Source organism: Panulirus ornatus, chromosome 72 (genome assembly GCF_036320965.1).
Source record: "Panulirus ornatus isolate Po-2019 chromosome 72, ASM3632096v1, whole genome shotgun sequence".
NCBI classification, from domain to species: Eukaryota; Metazoa; Arthropoda; class Malacostraca; order Decapoda; family Palinuridae; genus Panulirus; species Panulirus ornatus.
Window position 1 is genome coordinate 2,747,736 of NC_092295.1, and position 24,575 is coordinate 2,772,310.

Below are 24,575 nucleotides of genomic sequence, written 5' to 3' on the forward strand. Positions count from 1 at the left end.
AGAGAGAGAGAGAGAGAGAGAGAGAGAGAGAGAGAGACATTGGAATTTCCTGTGATTGGCCAGGGGGCGCAGGTGGTGGGGGGGACACGGAAGCAGTGGCCACGGAAGGTTAGTGAAACATTTTAGTCACTGTGTGTGTGTGTGCGAGGCGAGGCCCGTCCCACACCTGTCATCTGTCCACCACACACACACACACACACCTGCCACTCTTCGCCCACTCTCGCCCACCGGCATGACTTCGATGTGCCTTGGCATGACGACTCTACTAGTGTTTTAGCACTCGGGGACTCGCTCACGCCCCTCGCCAGTCGCCAAGCCCATTGGACAAGCAACATAGAGATTGTATCTCCCACAATATGGCGCCACGGAATAGATGGAGGGAATGTGTTAGTTACGTAGTCTTAGAATGGCCCTCGACCTCTTGCGTCCAGACTTGAGTTAGAGGAATGGCGTGAGAGCTTAGTCATAGGCGAGCTATAGAGGATAGAAGACCTCCCAGACCATAATACCATAGGTATACGTAAGGTGCCAGACCTACCTGTAGGGGGTAGAAGACCTCCCAAACCATCGTAAGGTAAGGTAAGGTGCCAGACCCAGCTGTAGGGGTAGAAGACCTCCCAAACCATCGTAAGGTATACGTAAGGTAAGGTAAGGTGCCAGACCCCAGCTGTGGGAGGGGTAGAAGACCTCCCAAACCATCGTAAGGTATACGTAAGGTAAGGTAAGGCCCCAGACCCAGCTGTGGGGGGTAGAAGACCTCCGAAATCAAGGCAATGTATTCGTAGAACCGTACGAGAGAGACACACACACACACACAACATGTCGTAAAGCCCCCTCGTTGTAGCTGCTCAGGAGTTAGGTAGAATATAGGTAGGGTTGTAGTGAGCCGTGCCGACTCGTCCAATGTAACGTAAGAAGTCTCTTGTGGTCGGGATTGTAACCCAGGTGTCTAATAACCCCTTGCCATCTTGCTGTTGACTGAGACGTCATATATATATATGTGTTTTTATGTTCTATATGTAATGTTTCTTGTTGTAGGTTGTTTTAAAGAGATGATGGTGGTGGTGGGTGGCGATTGTGGGGGGGGGTGGAGGTGGAAACCTCCTCTCCCACTAAGAGTTGTTGTGATGGCCTGTGGTCGTCCCAGGATGCCTTTGGTGGTTTGGTGTATTCGTCTCTCCCCCTCCAGCCACCACCAACCACCACCACACCCTCGTAATGACACACTCACTCACCCTCCCCCCCTTTCACCCCTCATCCACCACCACCACACACATCCCCACCGGTAATGATACACTCACACACACCCCCACCTCCTCCTCCATCTCTCCCTCACTCCATCCGTCCTCACAATCTTCTCCCCTGCCCCGTGTTGTGTTCTCGCCTTCTGCGTCTTCTTCCTCCTCCTCCTCCTCCTCCTCCTCCTCCTCCTCCTCCTCCTCCTCCTCCTCCTCCTCCTCCTCCTCCTCCTCCTTGCCAATGTGTGTGGGACGGTATTTGGCGTGGCCAGACGTGATCCGCTGTAGGAGAATTGAAGATTGGTAAGATCCTGTCCAAAGCTACACCAGACTCAGTGAACCTACACATTATCTCAATAGCCAGGGTTCGATTCTCGAGGTTAGGCAATGGTGCATTGTTTACAGATGCACGGATGAGTGTCACATTACCTCGCTTGCTCCACCTTCAGGAGCTGAGGGGGGCGCGCGCTGTCGGTGCTAGAGGATCTCGTAGGTTCGAATCTGAGGTGCTTTTCTGACAGACGCGAAAATCAGTGATGATTTTTTCGCCCCCTGGCGGCGAGCGAAATTGCCGTGTTGTCAAATAGGCAGAACCTTTTGGAAGTCGGACGAAAAGCTGGTAGATTCTACTCACTGTAGCGAGAGCGGGAATGATAGATTCATAATTTAGCCACTTTAGAATTCTGAAAGGAACGAGTCTCAGTTGCAGACGGAAATGGTTTCCAATTGGCAAGATAGGCGCGGAAATTTCGTAGTAATATGTTATCACGAAATTCCGCAAGTGATGTATATTAATGGTACATGTTTTGATATCTCGAAGTCGAAGCTGGTTCCCCCCTCGCTAGATGTCGGGGTGATAGACTTCACATGACCCATCCAGTGACTTCAGAAACTCGCTGGATCTTTATACCGTGTATCTGACCTGGGTAGTTATGGATGGCACTTCAGCCCATTGGCCGGGACCTGAAGTCCTGAAATGCGACATGGGCCGAAAGAGGAAGAAGATCTTATGCATCCGGGGGCCCACGACTCTTCAACTCCTCACCTCGCATCATCAGAATCAACTTGGAATGCACAGTAGAGATGTCTGAGGATGAATTAGCCAAGTACCTACAAAGTGTATTAGATCAGTCTGGCTTTATGGGTTATGTGAGTCTGCGGACTGCGGCTTCCAACAGCTTGGTCGACCAACAACCCAGTCCGGTAGCGGATGTAGAAACCCTTTTCGAGGACTTCAACATGTATTCACCAGTATGACGCACCAGAGGAAGCCACGGGGCTTCGCCTTGTACCAAGGTGGGTGAGGTGGACGCCAAGCCTCCAGAACCAGTGCTGGGGTATACATAAGGTCAGTGAAGGGGGGCGAAGTTATACATGATGTGAGGGTGTTCCACAAGTGTTTGAGTTAGCCTGCCTGTGGAGCAGTGATGTGTTGCCGGGGTTCTGACGTTTTGTTCTAGGGGGTGGGCGTTCCTTTAACAACCCAATGGCTATTTCAGATATGATATAGGCGTCTGGAAATGGGTCTAGGGCCTTCCTTTAACAACCCACTGGGTATCTCAGATATGGTCTAGGCGTCTGGAAATGGGTCTAGGGGCTTCCTTTAACAACCCACTGGCTATCTCAGATATGATATAGGCGTCTGGAAATGGGTCTAGGGGCTTCCTTTAACAACCCACTGGGTATCTCAGATATGGTCTAGGCGTCTGGAAATAGGTCTAGGGGCTTCATTTAACAACCCACTGGCTATCTCAGATATGGTCTAGGCGTCTGGAAATGGGTCTAGGGGCTTCATTTAACAACCCACTGGCTATCTCAGATATGGTCTAGGCGTCTGGGAATGGATCTAGGGGCTTCATTTAACAACCCACTGGCTATCTCAGATATGGTCTAGGCGTCTGGGAATGGGTCTAGGGGCTTCCTTTAACAACCCACTGGCTATCTCAGATATGGTCTAGGCGTCTGGGAATGGGTCTACCCTCTCCCCTCACTTTTAGGAAGAGTAAGTATGTGAGATACAAAATGTCTTTGAGCAGAGGAGGGTTGGAACTCACGTCGAGCGTATTTATTATTCTACATGTCGACCTGAAGGATGTCAGTGTATAATCTAGCCTGGAATGGTGTCATATTTTTGGACGAGATGCCTTTGACATGTTTATGACTAATGGACATTCGTGTTGTCGACAGAGGCGAGGCCCTTTTGACTCGCTGTTGAGAAATGGCCGTGTCGTTTTCATGGTGTAAGAAAAGCAAAAGGGGTCCCTGTGCATTTAGCGTAGGAGACAAGCTAAAACCCTGGTGAACACCGTTGCTGATGGAGCCCCAAAGAGGGTAAGGGGTTCGATCCACTGAACTGGGACAGAGACAAACTGGCCAGGAGCGAGAGAACAGATCCTATTAGCAGTATAACTATGGAAGAACATGGCCGAGATACAACTGTTTATATTAACGCTACTCATTTTTTGGGGGGAATGCTATTGAACTTGTCACTTACCTTAAGCCATGCCAGCGGGATGCCTTCGTAGTGTTGTCATGCGCATGTCATTCAGCATCAGGCAGCTTGTGTGTTGGAAGAAGATACAAGAAGTGACAGTGAGCATCGTATTTGTGGAGTGTGGTAAAGGAGGACATATTAAAGGTGGGGGGTAGGTGCCATTTCCGACAGCACCATCTCTTCTTAACCCTATTTTAAAACGTCAGAGTTTTGTATTGGTAATGTGTGAGTATATATATATATATATATATATATATATATATATATATATATATATATATATATATATATATATATATTGGGAAGGATCACAATTTTGCGCGTGATCAAGATATTCCTATGAGTCCATGGGGAAAATGTCTTGGACTATCACATGTTTACCAAATGGCGTCCTAGCTTCGTCTCTTCTTTGTATATCAATTGACTGTTATATTTTTCTCTGGTGTCTCCCCTGATGATGTGATTATGACACGAAAGTGCACTTGGGAACTTATTGTGCTTCATTTCCCCCGTGGACTCATAGGAATATACTTGATCACGCGCAAAATTGTGATCCTTTCCAATATACATATATGATAGCCAATGCGTCTTGTAGGATTTGAGGGTGTTTTTAAATGTATAGACTAATACTCTGTGTTTGTATGTTATCATTCGTGTCCCTCAGGTCAGGTGGTTGTGGAGACGACAGACAACCAAATGTCTCCTCCACTCCCCCAGGAAGTTTACCCAGGGCCAAACCATGGTATCCTCCAGCCGGAGACCACAACAACCACCTTGGAGAACGAGCGGGCCCCTTGTGAGTGGTGGTCACCGGCCTGTGAATCGATCCTACGAACTTGGATGTGTTGTGTAGACACGGCGAGTCTGACCCGCCAACACCAACCGCACGACGAATCCATCAGGGTGTCCAGCGGTACTTCACGTTGCTGTGTGTCCCCCCCTTTCTGTCTCTCTCTCTCTCGCCCACCCAGCTCAACTTGCATATATTTGTATAAAAAAAAGACAAAAAAGAAAAAAACCCCCCTCTCTTCCTTTCTTAACCAAGCTTTTTTTTCTTTAAACGTCTCTTCATCTCTTTATGAGTCAGTGGAAATAAGCAGTTAGTTGATGAAGAAAGCTCCCACTAGCGATCCTTGGTCCTGTCGCAAAGGCAGCTTTCTATCGCCTCTCTCTGAGGGTTAGAGAACTCAATTCCCTGTCGAAATTGGACTCCGAAGATGATGTTGGTTGGTTTGTCTATATTGACCAGATATGATTGGCGGTCACAAGTGCTTTTAATGTTTTCTCCCCTCCCTCTAACTGCTTCCATCCTCTTGGTTTGCTACAGTCCACGAAGGACAACTCCTCCCTCTTCTTCCCCTTATGTACATATATATATATTTTTTTTTTCACTAGTGAATTTTGAAGTTGTTTCCGTGACACTGGGGCCATGTAGGTGTTCGGTGTCACGTAGATCTCATCCCTGCCAGTTTTAATGGATGGGGAAATGGTTTTCCCAGAAACGCCATCTGCCTTGAGACGATTCTAACAAGCGAAGATACCCTAACCATTGAGCTGGTTCCTCTACAGTTTGGACATTCGAATTTTCAAATGAGAAACTTTTTCTGTTTTTTTTTTTTCATCCTCATGTGAACTTTTATGAATCCGTTCGTGTATGAGATCTTAAGAATCCGTTTCTGTAGACTGGGCACAAGCGTCTTAGCTGCATTTGTAGGTCTTATAGCCAAAAGCCACCACCACCACAGCTATGTGTGTGTATATATATATAGCGTTAGCTGTAAGTTTTGCCATAGACTTTTTTATTTTGTAAGCTGTTTTCTAAAAGCTACTGTAGATTAGTGTAAGACAGCTACATACTTAACTGCTGGCTGCTTAATCTGCTGCATTACGTAGCTTTAGGACAGCTCTACTTCATACTTTAGCGACTTTAGCTGTAGATGTTTGATGGGGGACTTGTTTGTACATAATGGAATGGGTTATATTTGGGACTTCCTTGTAGATCATGGAATGGATTATATTTCTACCTAGCGAGAAGTCGTGAGCGGTAAGTTGACTTCCGTGTGGAATCAACCATTTTAGATAACTTGGGAGAGATAATTCATCCAAGAACATGCTTAAAGAGAGAACCAAAAAAGATATATCTCCCAGAAGTATACAACGAGGACGTCTCTCTCTCTCTCTCTCTCTCTAATACCTTGGTTAAGTCATCGTATATAGTCCTTTGACCTCAGGACTGGGTCACGGAATACACACGTTGTTTGTTGACAGAAAGCCCTGACCTGGGTTGAGCTAAAGTGGATATATCAGCCACCCTTGCTTCTACTCTCAGCACCCCAGTCGCCCCCATCTCCACGGTCGCAGATCAATAAACTGCCTCTCTATATTCAATCGTTATTCCCAGGGTCAATGGCGCGCTGGGATGAAATCGTCATGGGCATTGAAGCTGAGGGGTGGAGACCCTCTTCCCACCTTGGTTCGCGCCATAGTACAACGCTTCCCGCCCACAGACAACCGCGAATCGAGCATCTTCAACATGCCTCATCTCTCTCCCTCTTTTTCTTTTCGTAAAAGACACCATCACCCTCACACCTCTTTCTTTTTCCGTCAGTGAGACAGCCATTCAATGCGGTTTTCCCCCAAGATGCGTAGGTAGATTATGTAAGACGTGCGTGCGAAGGGGACGTCTTGCAAAGCCAGTTTGGCTTGTGAATGGGGGACGACTGTGTGTACGTTTCTCTCGTGTTCGCTTCCCCTCCGTCCTCTGTTCCCTTCTTGCTATCTGTACACAGATGTAGACTGCGGTCGGATCGTTGCTGTAAACTATTAGCTGACGAGTGTTAGCTGTCAGCCCTTGCGTTAGCTGTAAGCAACTAATGTGTACTGCTCGTATGTTGTGACCTGGAGGTCAACAACTCTTACACTTTGAATGGTTATTTTCGTAGCTGAATGAGCTGTGGTCTACATCACAGCTCATGTTTGCTGTATTGTCATATGTATACACACTTCAGGCTGGAAGACTGGTTGCTGTCAATTAGCAGTTCTGATGTAGATTTAGCAGAGATGGGGGGTAGATATATATTTCCCCCGTTTCGCATGTAGCGCTACGAAAGGCTCCACCGGGGCGGAAAGAATGAAAAGGCTGCTTGACCGCTTGTCTACTACGCACACCAACCCTTCCCCTTCCATCCCTTCCCTCCCTTCCGTCTCTCGCGTAAATTGGCGTATTCCCCTACAGCGTGTTGTCGCGTTCTTACGCAAGCCGTCCACTGGTTCGCGTTCCGTCATGACGCCAGGTCGTGTGTGGAGGGGAAGGGGTCGATCTTGTGTCGAGGCGCTTGCCTAGCGAGTTAACGTGGGTCGGGGTAGATGTGGACGTGGGGCGGGGTAGATGTGGACGTGGGGCGGGGTAGATGTGGACGTGGGGCGGGGTAGATGTGGACGTGGGGCGGGGTAGATGTGGACGTGGGGCGGGGTAGATGTGGACGTGGGGCGGGGTAGATGTGGACGTGGGGCGGGGTAGATGTGGACGTGGGACGGGGTAGATGTGGACGTGGGTCGGGGTAGATGTGGACGTGGGGCGGGGTAGATGTGGACGTGGGGTGGGGTAGATGTGGACGTGGGGCGGGGTAGATGTGGACGTGGGGCGGGGTAGATGTGGACGTGGGGCGGGGTAGAAGTGGACGTGGGGCGGGGTAGATGTGGACGTGGGGCGGGGTAGATGTGGACGTGGGGCGGGGTAGATGTGGACGTGGAGCGGGGTAGATGTGGACGTGGGGCGGGGTAGATGTGGACGTGGGGCGGGGTAGATGTGGACGTGGAGCGGGGTAGATGTGGACGTGGGGTGGGGTAGATGTGGACGTGGGGCGGGGTAGATGTGGTCTGTGGTCTACCTGGAGGAGGGGAAGCGACAGCGTTTCGCCACAGTGGCGCTGACGAAGGAAGGAGGAGGTGGTAGGAGGTGTGGAGGTGGTGGTGTGGAGGTGGTGTGGGGTGTGGAGGTGGTGTGTGGGGTGTGGGGGAGAGTTGGAGTTACGGTTGATGGCTCGAGTGGGAGAGTAGATGGGGCGGGGGAAGGTGAGAGTGTGGGAGAGCGAGGCGGTGGTGATCCCGACGCGTTCATGATCGCGTCCGGCGAAGTGGTTGTGACGTCCCTTTGTGCATGCTCGACGAATCTCCCATGCAAGCTAAAATACGAGACTGGAGAATGGAGTCGAATTTTGTATGATCAAGAAGGACATGGTTGTTGCTGGGGTGGGTGGGTGAGGGGGGTGAGGTTGTGTTTTTAATGAGTTCGAAGGACATGGTTGTTGCTGGAGTGGGTGAAGGGTGAGGGGGTTGTGTATTTAATGAGTTCGAAGGACATGGTTGTTGCTGGAGTGGGTGAAAGGTGAGGAGGTTGTGCTTTTAATGAGTTCGAAGGACATGGTTGTTGCTGGAGTGGGTGAAGGGTGAGGGGGTTGTGTATTTAATGAGTTCGAAGGACATGGTTGTTGCTGGAGTGGGTGAAGGGTGAGGGGGTTGTGTATTTAATGAGTTCGAAGGACATGGTTGTTGCTGGAGTGGGTGAAGGATGAGGGGTTGAGGGTGGGTTGTGAGACTTGAGAGGACGGGTTGTGAGACTGTTATGAGGGTGGGTTGTGAGAGTGTCGTGAGGGTGGGTTGTGTGAGGTGTTGTGAGTGTGGAAGACTGGGTCTGTGTGTGGTGATGAATGTGAGGAGTGGTGAGTAGCGATGGTGAGTAAGAGCGAGGGTTCGGATGAGTAAATGTGATGGTGTGTGTGTGTGTGTGTGTGGAAGAGAGAAGAGAAAGGGACGAGTTAGCGACTCCACTTCTGGACGAGCGGGAGAGGAAGTGGGGGCGGGGTTACAGTGGACGCACATAGCACATCCCCCCCAAGATGTACACACACACACACACACACACACACACACACACACACACACACACACACACGTCACGCGCCATGGGCGAGAACGGTACGACGTGTGCAGTGGACGTAACCCAAAGGCAGGATGCGCAGCGGACGTGAGGAGGGGGCTGGGCTGGGCTGGTTAGAACAAGCCATTGGTGGTTTGGAGAGAGAGAGAGAGAGAGAGAGAGAGAGAGAGAGAGAGAGAGAGAGAGAGAGAGAGAGAGAGGATGCAGCGCCTGGAGTGTGTAGCGTTTTGAGGTTTTTCAACTGATAGACCCAGCAGTATATATATATATATATATATATATATATATATATATATATTTCAAGGAATAGGGGATAGTAAGTCATACACATATGGTAAATACGTGGCGAATCTTTCACACCATTGTTTACGTGGAAGTCCTGCTGTATGCAGATGATGTCGCAAGTGTGTGTGTGTGTGTGTGTGTGTGTGTGGGAGGCATTGCCCCTTACCAGGTGTTTCGGGGAGGCGAGGAAGTGTGTGTGTGTGTGTGTGTGTGTGTGGCGATGTGATGGGGGAGGAGCAGCCTACGTTCTTTCGTGGCGTTAGCAATGGGTTTGGAGCCAGGGGGGCGTGGCGAGATTGGAGGGGGGGGCCAAGACCCCATCCCACCCCACCCCTAAACCACCCACCGCACTTACGGTCGCAACCCTTCGTTCATCGGGCGGTTGTGAACGTAAGGGGTGGTGTTGTGAACGTAAGGGGTGGTGTTGTGAACGAAAGGGGTGGTGTTGTGAACGAAAGGGGTGGTGTTGTGAACGTAAGAGGTGGTGTTGTACGTAAGGAGTGGTGTTGTGAACGTAAGGGGTGGGGTTGTGAACGAAAGGTGGGGTTGAACGTAAGGGGTGGGGTTGTGAACGTAAGGGGTGGTGTTGTACGTAAGGAGTGGTGTTGTGAACGTAAGGGGTGGTGTTGTGAACGTAAGGGGTGGGGTTGTGAACGTAAGGGGTGGGGTTGTGAACGAAAGGGGTGGGGTTGAACTAAGGGGTGGGGTTGTGAACGTAAGGGGTGGTGTTGTAGGTAAGGAGTGGTGTTGTGAACGTAAGGGGTGGTGTTGTGAACGTAAGGGGTGGGGTTGTGAACGTAAGGGGTGGTGTTGTGAACGTAAGGGGTGGTGTTGTGAACGTAAGGGGTGGTGTTGTGAACGTAAGGGGTGCTGTTGTGAACGTAAGGGGTGCTGTTGTGAACGTAAGGGGTGGGTTGTGAACGTAAGGGGTGGTGTTGTGAACGTAAGGGGTGGGCTGAACGTAAGGGGTGGGCTGTGAACGTAAGGGATGGTGTTGTGAACGTAAGGGATGGTGTTGTGAACGTAAGGGGTGGGGTTGTGAACGTAAGGGGTGGGTTGTGAACGTAAGGGGTGGGTTGTGAACGTAAGGGATGGTGTTGTGAACGTAAGGGATGAGCTGTGAACGTAAGAGGTGGTGTTGTGAACGTAAGGGATGGTGTTGTGAACGTAAGGGGTGGTGTTGTGAACGTAAGGGATGGCACGAAGGCTTTAACTTCCTTCTGTTTCAAATATTTTTTTCCCCTTTTACAAATCCCTTAGCAAATGCCTTTGCCTCTTTTTACGAGAGTAGAGAAAGCGTTTGTGTTTCATCCCATTACATGGCTCTGAAAACGACAAAATAGATATCTTCAGGTATACTGGAGAGTTCTGCCTTTCCTATCGTAAGATATTAGCTTATCTAAGATATTATCTTGACCATTTCTCCCTTAAATGGTAGTTATCATCAATGCCAGTAAACAATACAGATGGCCTTTTTTTTTTTGTGTGTGTGTGTGTCATTTCTTGCCTTTGACAGGGGGTCCATTGACCACCCTTATCTTTTTGGGTCTCTCTTTATCAGTTTGTATCATCCACAAGCCAGCCATTGCATGACACAGATACGAAATGAATAGCATTTTTAATCTGGCAGACGCCATATGTCGTATATCACCTCTTTTTTTATTATTATTATTATAATTACCTTCTGAAATATGGGCATTATTAAATGGGGTTGGATAGCATTAGTAACACGACCCACCATTGATGCAGAGTTCGATAATATTCTATGGTCTCCATTGCCTATATTGCTCAAAGTGGCTCTCTCTCTCTCTCTCTCTCTCTCTCTCTCTCTCTCTCTCTCTCTCTCTCTCTCTCTCTCTCTCTCTCTCTCTCTCTCTCTCTCTCTCGTGTGTAGAACGCCGTTTAATTAAGTTGTTAATCAGTTGTTGCTCTGAGTATACACAGATGAGGTTCTCTCAAAAAGTTCCTTTTATTCCCCCCCTTCAGAATAACCCAGTCTTTCTAAATGTGTCTTCATTACCTCTTAGAATCGCCCGTTTGTACACTATATATATATATATATATATATATATATATATATATATATATATATATATATATATATATATATGCACAGTTTGGGGGATGAGTTTCTACTCTAGGGGCACCATCTAGTCGTGTGTGATTTATTCTTCTTCTGTAAGTCTTGACGCGGAGGGAATTTTCACACTCTCGTTAAGTCCCACATCTTTTCTTTATATATATTTTTAATATAGTTATTGACTTGTCGAAAAGGATGGATGAACAGGTGGTCAAACTGCCCGGTCCTGGTATCGAACACAGGGCCGCAAAGTTACGATATATATGTATAGTGACCACCAAAACACCTTGTCCGCCTTCCCCATGCATTTTCAAATGCAATGTCTTATATTCTATTATTTTGTCATCTCTCCTTTGGCCTTGATTATCATCTACAGACGTCTTGGTATCAGCAAGGTTCCTGAAGTATTCCAGGTCCGTTATTTTGGTGTCCATGGGGTTTTGATCTCCTGAATTGAGGCTAGGCACTGATGAGGTGTTGATCATGTGTTCTGAGCGCCCAGTGGGCCTGGAAATGTCTGGCAGATCCACAATTCCCTGCTTCCAGGCGACAATGCGGGCTGTCTTCTTCTTCTTCTTAGAAAGGAAAGAGCCAACCAGGTGGGAGAAATACAGTGGAATTGCCAAAAATGAAGTGCCGGCCTGGAAGGGTAAAGAAAGAACATCCCCTCCTCAAGATAGCCTGAGGCACAGTGAGGCGGGTCACTGGTGCTCAAACCGTTAGAAACTCTAGTCTCAGCGACCAGAAAATATATGGGAAGGGGGGGGGGGCGAACAAGGCATTTTGCGGACACTGTCTATAAATATGTATTTCACCCTCAAAGAAATTTAATTTGAGTGGGTTCCATAAGTCTGATGGTACCTCCCAGTGTCTTTCATTAGCGAGATGCAATATAACATCTTCTATACACCATCAAGTTGTTTTCAAAATGTCCTATGTACGCCTTTGTTGACTACACCCACGCCAAACCATTTCTTCCAACTTTGGATAATTTTATGTGTCTGTATCATCATTATTGATTGTTATTTACCTAATTTAACATCTCTTTCTTATGTCATTATGGCTACTTCTTCTTAGCATTGGAATGGTACTAATGACGTCATTGATTTCCAGGAATACATGCCCTTAAAGTAGTCGGGCGAGTTGGAGTGGGCGGGTCCTCGCCAGATCACGTGATGAACGAGGGCCAATCAGGAACGGCGCCAGGCTACCACCACTCCAATAACCATGCTCCCAACGATGACGTCACCAGACTCAACGGTGACGTCATTGGCCGCGACACCCTCTCGGCTAGTCTGATCAGCCAAGCCACAGACATCGAATTTGAGCACGAAACTGCCGACTACCAGTGGCTGCTGGACTACGAGTGAGTCTCTCTCTCTCTCTCTCTCTCTCTCTCTCTCTCTCTCTCTCTCTCTCTCTCTCTCTCTCTCTCATAGCGGCCATGTCATGAACCGCATCATCGCATCTCCACTATAGCTCCTCTCTCACAGTCAAAGGGTAAGTGCACACTGTCACCTCACGGTCCGCTCCCACTCTGGTCAAAATGTCTTCTGCATGACCATTGGTTGCACGTGACAGGAGCAAGAGGGAACCGTGAGCGACAGTGTGCATAACCCTATTGAAATCCATGTAATAATATCTAACCGGAGTGAGAGCAAACAGGGAGTGGAGCTCAAGTGTGCATCAGGCCTTCTCGTGTAGATAAGTCTTAGGCTAAACTACAAGAGTTCTCTTTTTAGACCTGCATCAGGCCTTCTCGTGTAGGTATGTCTTAAGGCTAAACGACAAGAGTTCTCTTTTTAGACCTGCATCAGGCCTTCTCGTGTAGGTATGTCTTAAGGCTAAACTACAAGAGTTCTCTTTTGCATCAGGCCTTCTCGTGTAGGTATGTCTTAAGGCTAAACTACAAGAGTTCTTTTTTCAGACCTGCATCAGGCCTTCTCGTGTAGATAAGTCTTAGGCTAAACTACAAGAGTTCTTTTTTCAGACCTGCATCAGGCCTTCTCGTGTAGATAAGTCTTAGGCTAAACTACAAGAGTTTTCTTTTTAGACCTGCATCGGGCTTTCTTGTGTAGGTATGTCTTAAGGCTAAACTACAAGAGTTCTTTTTGTTAGACCTGCGTCAGGCCCTCTGGTGTAGGTATGTCTGAAGGCTAAATGACAAGAGTTCTTTTTTTTAGACCTGTATCAGGCCCTCTGGTGTAGATATGTCTTAATGCTAAACTACAAGAGTTCTTTTTTTTTTTAGACCTTATCAGTTTTTATAGAAATATTCAGGGATGAATAATAGAGTATTTATTCATTTATGCCTTTTAGACTTTATGGTGAGATCTGCTTAGTTTTCCTTCATAGATTATGGTCTGATAGTGTATTGTACGTCCAAGCCTGTATATGGCTGTTTTAACCTATATTAGAAACTATTAAAGTTTCGTAAATAAAATTCCTCTTAAGAGATAGTTTTTTTGTTGTATAATGTGTAATCAGTTTGAATTACACCTTTCCATCCATATCTAGGGATTGGAGGAAGTTCATGTTATGTATCTGTACATCACTATGTCTCATGTACCCCAGTTGATAATGTCATGCATTACAATCATCTTTCAAACGAGCATGATGTACTGTGTCGGTAGAAGGGATAACCTCTTGGGCAAGAGATCCATGTCCTTATCATAGACTTAATCTCATTGGTGTATATAGGTTGCGGATAATCTTAGCGTCATGTCTTCAATAATGTCCTCTTTATTCCACCATTCCTACATGGTGCGGTGACTAGAATTGTACTGGCATAAGAAGACGTAAGATATTGCAGTCTGGGGCTTGGCATCCCAAGATGCCAAGTACTTCATCACCTCAATCTCACTGACCTGCATTGCTTGTGTCAGCCATCCACCCACAGCATCAGCAGCTGACTCTCAGTGGCCCATGGTGACCTACTGAGAAAGGAAAGGTGAATATGTAATGGAAAATTAGATAAATGAAATGTGAACAGAATTGAAATCAGAACACCACAGGCATTATTACAGAAATGGTACAGAGTAAATGAGGGTATGAATGGTCATATTATTCATTCATCCAAATGTGATTACCTCCAAATTCCTTTTTTCAAAATATCTTGGTTTTCCACCAGGACCCTTTTCAGGGTGCAGAGTTGCCACACCCCTCCATTTCCTGTTGGTTTTTCAGGTCCATGTACTGCTTCTGGCACTGCCCTTCCTTAACTTATTTCACAAGTGGTGTTAAGGGCTCCCACTGATGACAAGGTACCTCCTGTTGCATTATGGCCTGCTTTACTTGGAGGAAATTGGCTACAGGAAACACTTGGAGCCTATTTGTCTGCTCAGTTTGATTGTGTTAAGCTGGGATAACGCCCTCTCGCCAAATTAAGAGGAGTGAGGTACAGCCAAACGGCTGCACATAAATTTTGAAGGAAGACTAAATTTGGACTCTTTGTTACCGTCTTTAATTGTCCATAGTTCAAACCAGGAAATTATTGCCATATTACTCTTGCATTTCAAGGATTCTTTAGTATACAATAAACCCCTTCAGTGATCCTACAGCTTATCCAAGCCGTCATCTTTCACGAGTGTAGGAAAACTGAGTGCCAGTTTTACTGTGGAATCAATATTTCTCCGAGGGGAAAGAGCTTCTTTGAGTTCAGTGATTTGCAGCATGGATAAGACTGTTTTTATCAGATGTAACACTCTTTTTCATCTATGAACGCAATTCCATCAGTAATGCTTCACAATCGAGGCAAAAAGTTTTCTATTTTATCTTCTAGGAATTCCTTAAGAAGCATAGCCTCACATCTACCAAACCAACATTAAGGTCACTGACTCTTTTTTTTTATATGTAGCAACATCATTCGGGTCAGTGGCACCTTGTCCTTTTGAGAGTATTACTTCATCATCCAAAAACACACACAAAATACTTTGGTGTTTAGCCAAAGTAGTAGAGAAGAGTGTTGAAGGGCCATGGATAAGTATCTATAAAAATTTATACCAGGCTGATCTCCAACAGCATTATCAATGACATAAAAACAAAACAACTTAGACTCAGTCTAAGCTGTGAAGGGAGAATTTCTGCAAGAAGACAGTAGTACCCCCATATTACATAGAGCTGATTTTTTCATCATGCCACAGGACTTCAAAGGGACCACTGATAGCATTCCCGTACATTCCTCAGGGACAAACTATTAAAAATTTATCTGAAGAAATACAAAACACCATCAACATAGGCAGTAAACATTTTCTTAAAAGCATAATTCCAGAAAGTCCGACTTACAAGGCTTATCCCTGTAAAGGTGGATGTAAAACTATTGATGTAAGTTATATGAATAATAAGCAAAATTGATAGTGCCATGTTGTTTGGTTACCAACCCAACAAATGGAAAAAAGTTAAGAGACTTTGGAGGCACTTCATGAGCAGAGCAGAAAGACTGGAACATGAACTGTCGTAAAAGACTGAAAGAACTCTGCAACTTAGAAAGAAGGGAAAAAATATGTAATAAAATACATGGTTATCAGAAGAGGTGGAAAGAACTTGAACTTAACTGCTTGGAGAGAAGAGAAAGATACATGTTCAACAACAAATTGAAAGTAGTAAAGGACAATAATTTGCTTCTCAGCAAAGTAGAAAAAGAGTCACAAAATTTGTAAAAATACCATGCAATATACCAGAATACACATACAATATACACAATAGATGTCAAGACAAAAAATTATAGAAAAACTTTTGTATGTAAGAAGCATGTTGGAATAAGTACACAAGTATTTAAGATAGAATATGAAATACAGGAGTCAGTTCCAAATGACCCCAAATGAACCCAAGATTGATAACTATGGAATAAGTGCAGCAGCAGAAAGAGCACTGAACATCTAACATATTGTACATTAAGCGCTCTTTGCTGACCCTACCTTTCAACAGTATCCCATCATTGGTACTTGCAGGTAATTACACTTTATAAGCATTAAAACCTTCAAAAGGAAGTTTAGTACACTCTCAGATGAATCAAGAATTGACGACTACAGAAGTTTAGCAGTCAAAGAAAACAGCTTGACACCTTGATCAAAACGTGTGATTAGTGCTACGATGTAGCCCTTGCTCGGAAAATATCCTGATTTAGGAACTCTGACTATCACTCTCTCTCTCTCTCTCTCTCTCTCTTTGTAGTATTTAAACATTTATACAATCATCAAAATGTGGCTGAATGAAAGAATTTAATACTGGCAGCATTGATGAATTTACTATCGTTCTATTAAAAGGTGCTGTAGACAATGGCTGGAGACAAGTCAGCAAGCTTTATCATTTCATCGTTATCATTTCATTATTAGTTATCCGGTTGTTAGATATAAGAAGCTTTAACTATGACATTATTCTCTGTAACTGTTTGGAATGCATATAAAAATTCATTGACCTGAATACATTTTAATAATGATTTTCTCTTTTCTCTTTCCCTTTTTGTTCGTGCTTTGCACCTGGCTAATATTGACCATTGTCTGGATACTAATCATTGCCATATATATCATGCTCGATGTATCCTTGATTGGCATACTACACTAACCCCAATCCTTATCCATTTTTGTTGACTTCCTTCTTTACTGCTGTTATGCTGTCCCTTTTGCTTGAATCTTATGTTGATGTGACTTAACTGTTCTACTGTATCATCCTGATTCTATCATATGTTATCACCTTAACACTTACACAATATTTGCTGCTTCTTATCTTGTCTTTTACTTGCTGTATTACTCTTGCAACTACTTTTCGGCTGCTTGATCGTGCTTGATCTTGCTGCGTCAACCCTCTACTCGTCTTGATTACTGCTTTCTCATCCTGTACATCTTATTTGAATCCTGAACCTTTTCCTTGATACCCAAACACCATTGCTTCTGCCCATGCCTCCATTAACCCAGCCTGCCGTGCGCTAGGTACCGGGAAAGTTACACCCGAGATGGTGGGTCAGGATCTCTTTCCTCTGGCCGTGATGGATCAGTTCGGGTGTCAGTGTTGGAGCCAAGTCAGGGCCAGTTACAAGACCTATCCTATGAAACCTTGGCAAGAAACCTGGATGCCAACCTTGCCGAGATTGACATGGACGACTTCCACAGCGAGGACATTCACAACATCCTTACCCTACCTACCATGTGTGGTGAATTCCAGGTTAGTGAAAGTTTTGCCCCATATCCGATTCCTCGGTTTGTTTTATATGATCGTTTATGGTGGAAGGGAGAATAAGGTTTTTCTGTTTTTTTCATAAAGGTCATGCCTGTATTTGGCTCCTCAGACTATGTATTTAGAGGGAAACTGTTTTTGTTTCTCAGGGTATCGTCTTATTATGAAGATCCACTGCTTGTGGAGGTCAGGAAATGTGCTGTGGTTTCTCAGGCTGCTGATATAAGACAGTCCAGTCCTTTCTTGGCCCCTTTGGTTGCACTATTTGAAGACCGTAACTGTACATTATTTGCAGTGCAGAACTTAACTCACTCTTCAACTTTTGCATGGCAGATTTGGTCATGTATACATTATCAGGAGGTTTCTATAAAGTACCTCATGAATTCTTAGAAAATACTCATGAAATATGAATTTCTTTACATTTGAAGATGGAGAATTCCATGTTAAGCAAAATTTTGGGATGGATTGAGAGCTACTCCATACACTGCAGTGGTTAGAGGCAAAGTTGAGATTACATGATTTTAAAGTACTGTATATGTATTTTTTGATAAAAGAAAAAGTTTTTCATGTGTCTCGCAACAACTTCTGGATGTTAAAATTGTCTTGCAACAAGTTCTTTCAGGGACATAAGGGTTTGATAATTGGTTGATGATATTCTGATCACCAGACATATACTTCTTTTACATGATCCACGATTGCTGTTACATGATGTTCTCTGCATAATAAATACTGATTTTTTTTTGCCATTATCCTCCACAAAATCCATTTTGTATATCGAATTCACTTTCTTATTATTATCTTTATTTCACGTGGACTTTCAGATCTTTCCATTTTGTATTGTCTCTTCAAACTTGATGTGCCTTATTTGCCTGCATTATACTTTCTGTAAGCATCTAGAGGTTCCTATCAAATTTTTGTTATTTTGTGGAAAAGGAAAGGAATGATCAAAAGAGAAATTGTGGAAAAAAAGACTGAACAACATTGTTCTAGTGACTGCTGCAAATGCAATATATATAAAGGTCTGTTATCTGTAAAAAGAAGACCCTCTAATCTGATTTTCTTTGTGATTATGATAACATTATTTCTGCTGCACCTTCAGAATATATAATTATCAAAATCTCTAAGCGCCTTTAGACTGGGGATCATGGGACTATCCGAGGCCTATGCAAAACTTTTTGTCACTTAATGCACTGTGGTTCAGTCTGAGCTTATTTCCAGGCTGACAGAGAGTTGCCTAGAGTTGTTGTAATGTATCGAGGAAATGACAGAACTTCATGATGTATGCATTCATTCATGTCTTTTATTCATATGTCCAGCCAATAATTAATTCCTTTAGTCTTGTAAAACACTCATCCCTTTTACCAAGGGCAGTAGGAGAATCATGTCGAACCCTCATCTGGATTGTGTGTGCAACATTCACCACTATAGTGGCTAGCTGCCTGGCAAAGTCACAACCCATGCCGCTACATCCAAGTATTATACCTAGGCAGGTGTAGAGAAAGAGTTGTTTACTGACCCGTTTTTCCTTCTTTCATCTTCAAAGAATGACTTTTGCATCCCAGTTGGTGTTTGTTGTCTAAAAAGAATATAGAAAATATTTAGAATGATAAATCACTATAATGAAAAAAGAAAACAACATTAATATAAGTTGTAAAGTTCCCGAGTGTGCTGTCAAACATATGACAAGTTTTTATTAGTTAGGATGGCATGGATTTTACAGTACTGTTTATTTGTAATATCCCATCTTGATGCTTTTGTTCTCACATGGAATTGTAAGACCACACATCACCCTCTAATCAGGGTAAAGGGAATCATGGATTTTTCTTTGTGTCTGTATGATGACATTGGACATTTTCCCTCTAATTAATGACAGTGTTTGATATTACCAACAGCAGATCCTGTCATTAAAGGGGATAGGAATTCTGTGGTACTGTTATTGAGAGTTTTTACTGTATATCTAAGAGATCAGCGAGGGAGCTTGGTTCCTTTGGTTACGTGGGAATACATTTTAGTATTTGATTTGTTTGGTTACTGCATGGAGATCCAAAACTGTATTTCCTTCTCCAACTGTATCCATATGCCCATACAGATTGGTAGCATTCCCGGACTACATACAGGCTTTTGAGCTGGTTTGGTAATGATTATATTTAATGTCTCAGGTTAGTCTAATCAAGAAGTTGGAATTTGTGTTGTTCCTCTTGTTCCAGCATTTAAAGGTTCATGAATATACTCTGTTTCTGTAATTGCCAGTCTTGGACATTTATGACTAAACACAGTTTTTCAAGTTATTATATATACAGGTTCATGATTCTACTTGCTTTTCTAGATTTTGTGCACCTGAAAGTTCAGGACAGTGTGTAGAGAAGTTTATAAAGGACTGCTTTATTTACTGTATTGAGAGGTCCAGGTTACTGTTTCACTGTTAGCACATTAGTAGATTTTTTTGTGCTTTAAATTTGTAATCCACTTGTAAATAATGCCAGCCTTTTTTAGGCTTATTGGCAGGTTATTGAGGTCTGTGTCCCAGAACATGGAAACTCTGAAGTAAACGTGAGCTGAGTTACAAGCTGTCAGTTGGTTAGGCTTGTCACAGCTGTGGTTCTTTACCTCAACCAGAGATAATACCCATTTATCTGCCAACCAGAGGATGGATGAGCAGTACACCATCTTTCCATACCAGGGATATAACCCAGGCCAGTGGATTAGTAAACAGCTGTCACCACAAAACCATCTAGGCACTCCTCTGTAAGCACAGATACAGAAGATGCTATATCCTGCCATTATAGAAGTGTAGGCAGAACATTTCATTACTCCTTGCATCTGTCTGTCTTTGTACACATTAGTACTTGAACCCAAAAATATACATTGTAAAAACTATGCTTACACCACAGATACCTCCTGTGAAGATGACATTCCTATTATATTTGTGGAATATTTGCATAGATACATCCACTGAAGGTGACAGACCTGTTATGTTTGGGAAATGTATTCACATGAATTTGCACATCGATGAGGAAAAATTATTCTTTAGCATTTGCTATAACTTGGCAATGATGAACAATTGGGAGTTCAAATTTATAACATGTTAGGCATACAAATATCACAGCATACTAATTTTTACAGTTTTTCTTCTCGTGGCAGGACATAAGGCAATGCAAGTGCCTTTTGTTATTAAGTAGAGTTATATCTTGAAACTGTTATATAACAAATCAGTAATCTAGAAAAGCAGAGTTCTTTGCCTTACAGAGTGCTGAAGATGGAGAGATGTTTGCCAGTGTATCAGGCTCCATGATGAACAAGTATGACCTCGACTCCTCAGTTAGTCCACGTTCCTCTTCCCATTGTGACCAGGAGGAAGGTGACGAGGAGGACGAGGAAGACGAGGACGATGTCGAGACAAGGGAAGTGGAAGGAGAGGCGGAAGAGGAGGAGTATAGTGGTGTGAGTGGAGAGTTGTCACTCTACCAGTCAGGGCCGCTGTTCTCGCCACTGAAGGAACCTCCGCCATTGGCCAACACCACTTTCAGTGTAGACTCTCTTGACTGTGACTCCCTGCATGATGACCTCATCCTCACCTGCCAAGCCAACAAGGACAACTACACCATTGCCTTTGAAGGATCCTTTGTTCAGTACTCAGAGGACTCTGATTATCATGAAGCAGGTCAGCATCTTATCTAACTATTAAGGCACTGTCTTCTCGTAGTTTTTATTTTTGGTTAATTCTCGCAGTTTACCCACAAGGGATTGGAATTACTTGTCCTTTACCATCAAGTTAGGGCTGAGCACCGCACCTTTGCAAAATTAATATCTACAGTAGATAAATATATTTACTGGATGGTCCACCCCATTTAAGTGGGAACCTTACTGAAAATGATAGATATATTGAGTGAGCACTCACTTTTATCCCCTTTGCCTTTGTACAATGGCACTATGCAAGCATTCCGCCAATCCTCAGGCACCTCACCATGAGTCATGCATACATTAAATAACCTTACCAACCAGTCAACAATACAGTCACCCCCTTTTTTAATAAATTCCACTGCAATACCATCCAAACCCGTTGCCTTGCCGGCTTTCATCTTCTGTAAAGCTTTTACTACCTCTTCTCTGTTTACCAAATCATTCTCCCTAACCCTCTCACTTAGCACACCACCTCGACCAAAACACCCTATATATGCCACTCTATCATCAAACACATTCAACACACCTTCAAAATACTCACTCCATCTTCTCACATTGCCACTACTTGTTATCACCTCTCCATTAGCCCCCTTCACTGAAGTTCCCATTTGTTCCCTTGTCTTACGCACTTTATATACCTCCTTCCAAAACATCTTTTTATTCTCCCTAAAATTTAATGATACTCTCTCACCCCAACTCTCATTTGCCCTCTTTTTCACCTCTTGCACCTTTCTCTTGACCACCTGCCTCTTTCTTTTATACATCTCCCAGTCATTTACATTATTTCCCTGCAAAAATTGTCCAAATGCCTCTTTCTTCTCTTTCACTAATAATCTTACTTCTTCATCCCACCACTCACTACCCTTTCTAATCTGCCCACCTCCCATGCTTCTCATGCCACAAGCATCTTTTGCACAAGCCATCACTGCTTCCCTAAATACATCCCATTCCTCCCCCACTCCCCTTACGTCCTTTGTTCTCACCTTTTTCCATTCTGTACTCAGTCTCTCCTGGTACTTTCTCACACAAGTCTCCTTCCCAAGCTCACTTATTCTCACCACTCTCTTCACCCCAACATTCTCTCTTCTTTTCTGAAAACCTCTACAAATCTTCACCTTCGCCTCCACAAGATAATGATCAGACATCCCTCCAGTTGCACCTCTCAGCACATTAACATCCAAAAGTCTCTCTTTCGCACACCTATCAATTAACACATAATCCAATAACGCTCTCTGGCCATCTCTCCTACTTACATACGTATACTTATGTATATCTCTCTTTTTAAACCAGGTATTCCCAATCACCAGTCCTTTTTCAGCACATAAATCTACAAGCTCTTCACCATCTCCATTTACAAAACTGAACACCCCATGTACACCAATTATTCCCTCAACTGCCACATTACTCACCTTTGCATTCATATCACCCATCACTATAGCCCGGTCTCATGCATCAAAACTACTAACACTCACTCAGCTGCTCCCAAAACACTTGCCTTTCATGATCTTTTTTCTCATGCCCAGGTGCATATGCACCAATAATCACCCATCTCTCTCCATCCACTTTCAGTTTTACCCATATCAATCTAGAGTTTACTTTCTTACACTCCTTCCCTTGCTCTTGTCCTCTCACTAACCCCTGACTTTACTCCCAAGACATTCCCAAACCACTCTTCCCCTTTACCCTTGAGCTTCGTTTCACTCAGAGCCAAAACATCCAGGTTCCTTTCCTCAGATATACTACTTATCTCTCCTTTTTTCTCATCTTGGTTACATCCACACACATTTAGACACCCCAATCTGAGCCTTCGAGGAGGATGAGCACTTCCTGCGTGACTCCTTCTTCTGTTTCCCCTTTTAGAAAGTTATAATACAAGGAAGGGAGGGTTTCCAGCCCCCCGCTCCCGTCCCCTATAGTCGCCTTCTACGACACGTGAGGAATGCGTGGGAAGTATTCTTTCTCCCTTGTCCCCAGGGAGGTATAAGTTTGTTGAGTATTCCTGGGAAATTATATGGGAGGGTATTGAATGAGAGGATAAAGGCATGTACAGAGCATCAGATTGGGGAAGAGCAGTGTGGTTTCAGAAGTGGTAGAGGATGTGTGGATCAGGTGTTTGCTTTGAAGAATGTATGTGAGAAATACTTAGAAAAGCAAATGAATTTGTATGTAGCATTTATGGATCTGGGGAAGGCATATGATAGAGTTGATAGAGATGCTCTGTGGAAGGTATTAAGAATATATGGTGTGGGAGGCATGTTGTTAGAAGCAGTGAAAAGTTTTTATTGAGGATGTAAGGCATGTGTACATGTAGGAAGAGAGGAAAGTGATTGGTTCTCAGTAAATGTTGGTTTGCGACAGGGGTGTGTGTTGTCTCCATGGTTGTTTAATTTGTTTATGGATGGAGTTGTTAGGGAGGTGAATGCAAGAGTTTTGGAAAGAGGGGCAAGTATGCAGTATGTTGTGGATGAGAGAGCTTGGAAAGTGAGTCAGTTGTTGTTCACTGATGATACAGCACTGGTGGCTGATTTGTGTGAGAAACTGCAGAAGCTGGTGACTGAGTTTGGTAAAGTGTGTGAAAGAAGAAAGCTGAGAGTAAATGTGAATAAGAGCAAGGTTATTAGGTACAGTAGGTTGAAGGACAAGTCAATTGGGAGGTAAGTTTGAATGGAGAAAAACTGGAGGAAGTGAAGTGTTTTAGATACCTGGGAGTGGATTTGGCAGCAGATGGAACCATGGAAGCGGAAGTGAATCATAGGTTGGGTGACGGGGCGAAAGTTCTGGGAGCGTTGAAGAATATGTGGAAGTCAAGAACATTATCTCGGAAAGCAAAAATGGGTATGTTTGAAGGAATAGTGGTTCCAACAATGTTACATGGTTGTGAGGCGTGGGCTATAGATAGAGTTGTGCAGAGGAGGATGGATGTGCTGGAAATGAGATGTTTGAGGACAGTATGTGGTGTGAAGTGGTTTGATCGAGTAAGTAATAATAGGGTAAGAGAGATGTGTGGTAATGAAAAGAGTGTGGTTGAGAGAGCAGAAAAGGGTGTTTTGAAATGGTTTGGTCACATGGAGAGAATGAGTGAGGGAAGATTGACCAAGAGGATACGTGTGTCAGAGGTGGAGGGAACGAGGAGAAGTGGGAGACCAAATTGGAGGTGGAAAGATGGAGTGAAAAAGATTTTGAGTGATCGGGGCCTGAACATGCAGGAGGGTGAAAGGCGTGCAAGGAATAGAGTTAATTGGAACGATGTGGTATACCGGGGTCGATGTGCTGCCAATGGATTGAACCAGGGCATATGAAGTGTCTGGGGTAAACCATGGAAAGTTCTGTGGGGCCTAGATGTGGAAAGGGAGCTGTGGTTTTGGTGCATTATTACATGATAGCCAGAGACTGAGTGTGAACCAATGTGGCCTTTGTTGTCTTTTCCTAGCACTACCTCATGCACATGAGGGGGGGAGGGGTTGTTATTTGAATTATGTACATGTGTATATATGTATATGTCTATGTGTGTATATATATATATATGTATACGTTGAGATGTATAGGTATGTATATTTGCGTGTGTGGACGTGTATGTGTATACTTGTGTATGTGGGTAGGTTGGGCCATTCTTTCATCTGTTTCCTTGCGCTACCTCGCTAACGCGGGAGACAGTGACAGAGTAAGATAAATGAATATACATAATAT

General features: G+C 44.3%; 1 protein-coding gene across 6 annotated transcripts in view; it reads left to right on the forward strand.

The window, feature by feature from the left end:
• LOC139748152 (uncharacterized) overlaps nt 1-24,575 on the forward strand; it is a 249,575-nt gene that overhangs the window by 206,427 nt on the left and 18,573 nt on the right. For 3 of the 6 annotated variants that reach the window (XM_071660865.1, XM_071660859.1, XM_071660861.1), the window contains exons 2-4: nt 12,150-12,402; nt 16,949-17,195; nt 20,454-20,868. In XM_071660865.1, the coding sequence (XP_071516966.1) occupies nt 12,150-12,402; nt 16,949-17,195; nt 20,454-20,868 (915 nt within the window). Of the gene's footprint in view, nt 1-4,396; nt 4,646-12,149; nt 12,403-16,948; nt 17,196-20,453; nt 20,869-24,575 lie in introns of all 6 variants that reach the window. The other 3 variants (XM_071660863.1, XM_071660862.1, XM_071660860.1) reach the window with 3 other exon arrangements.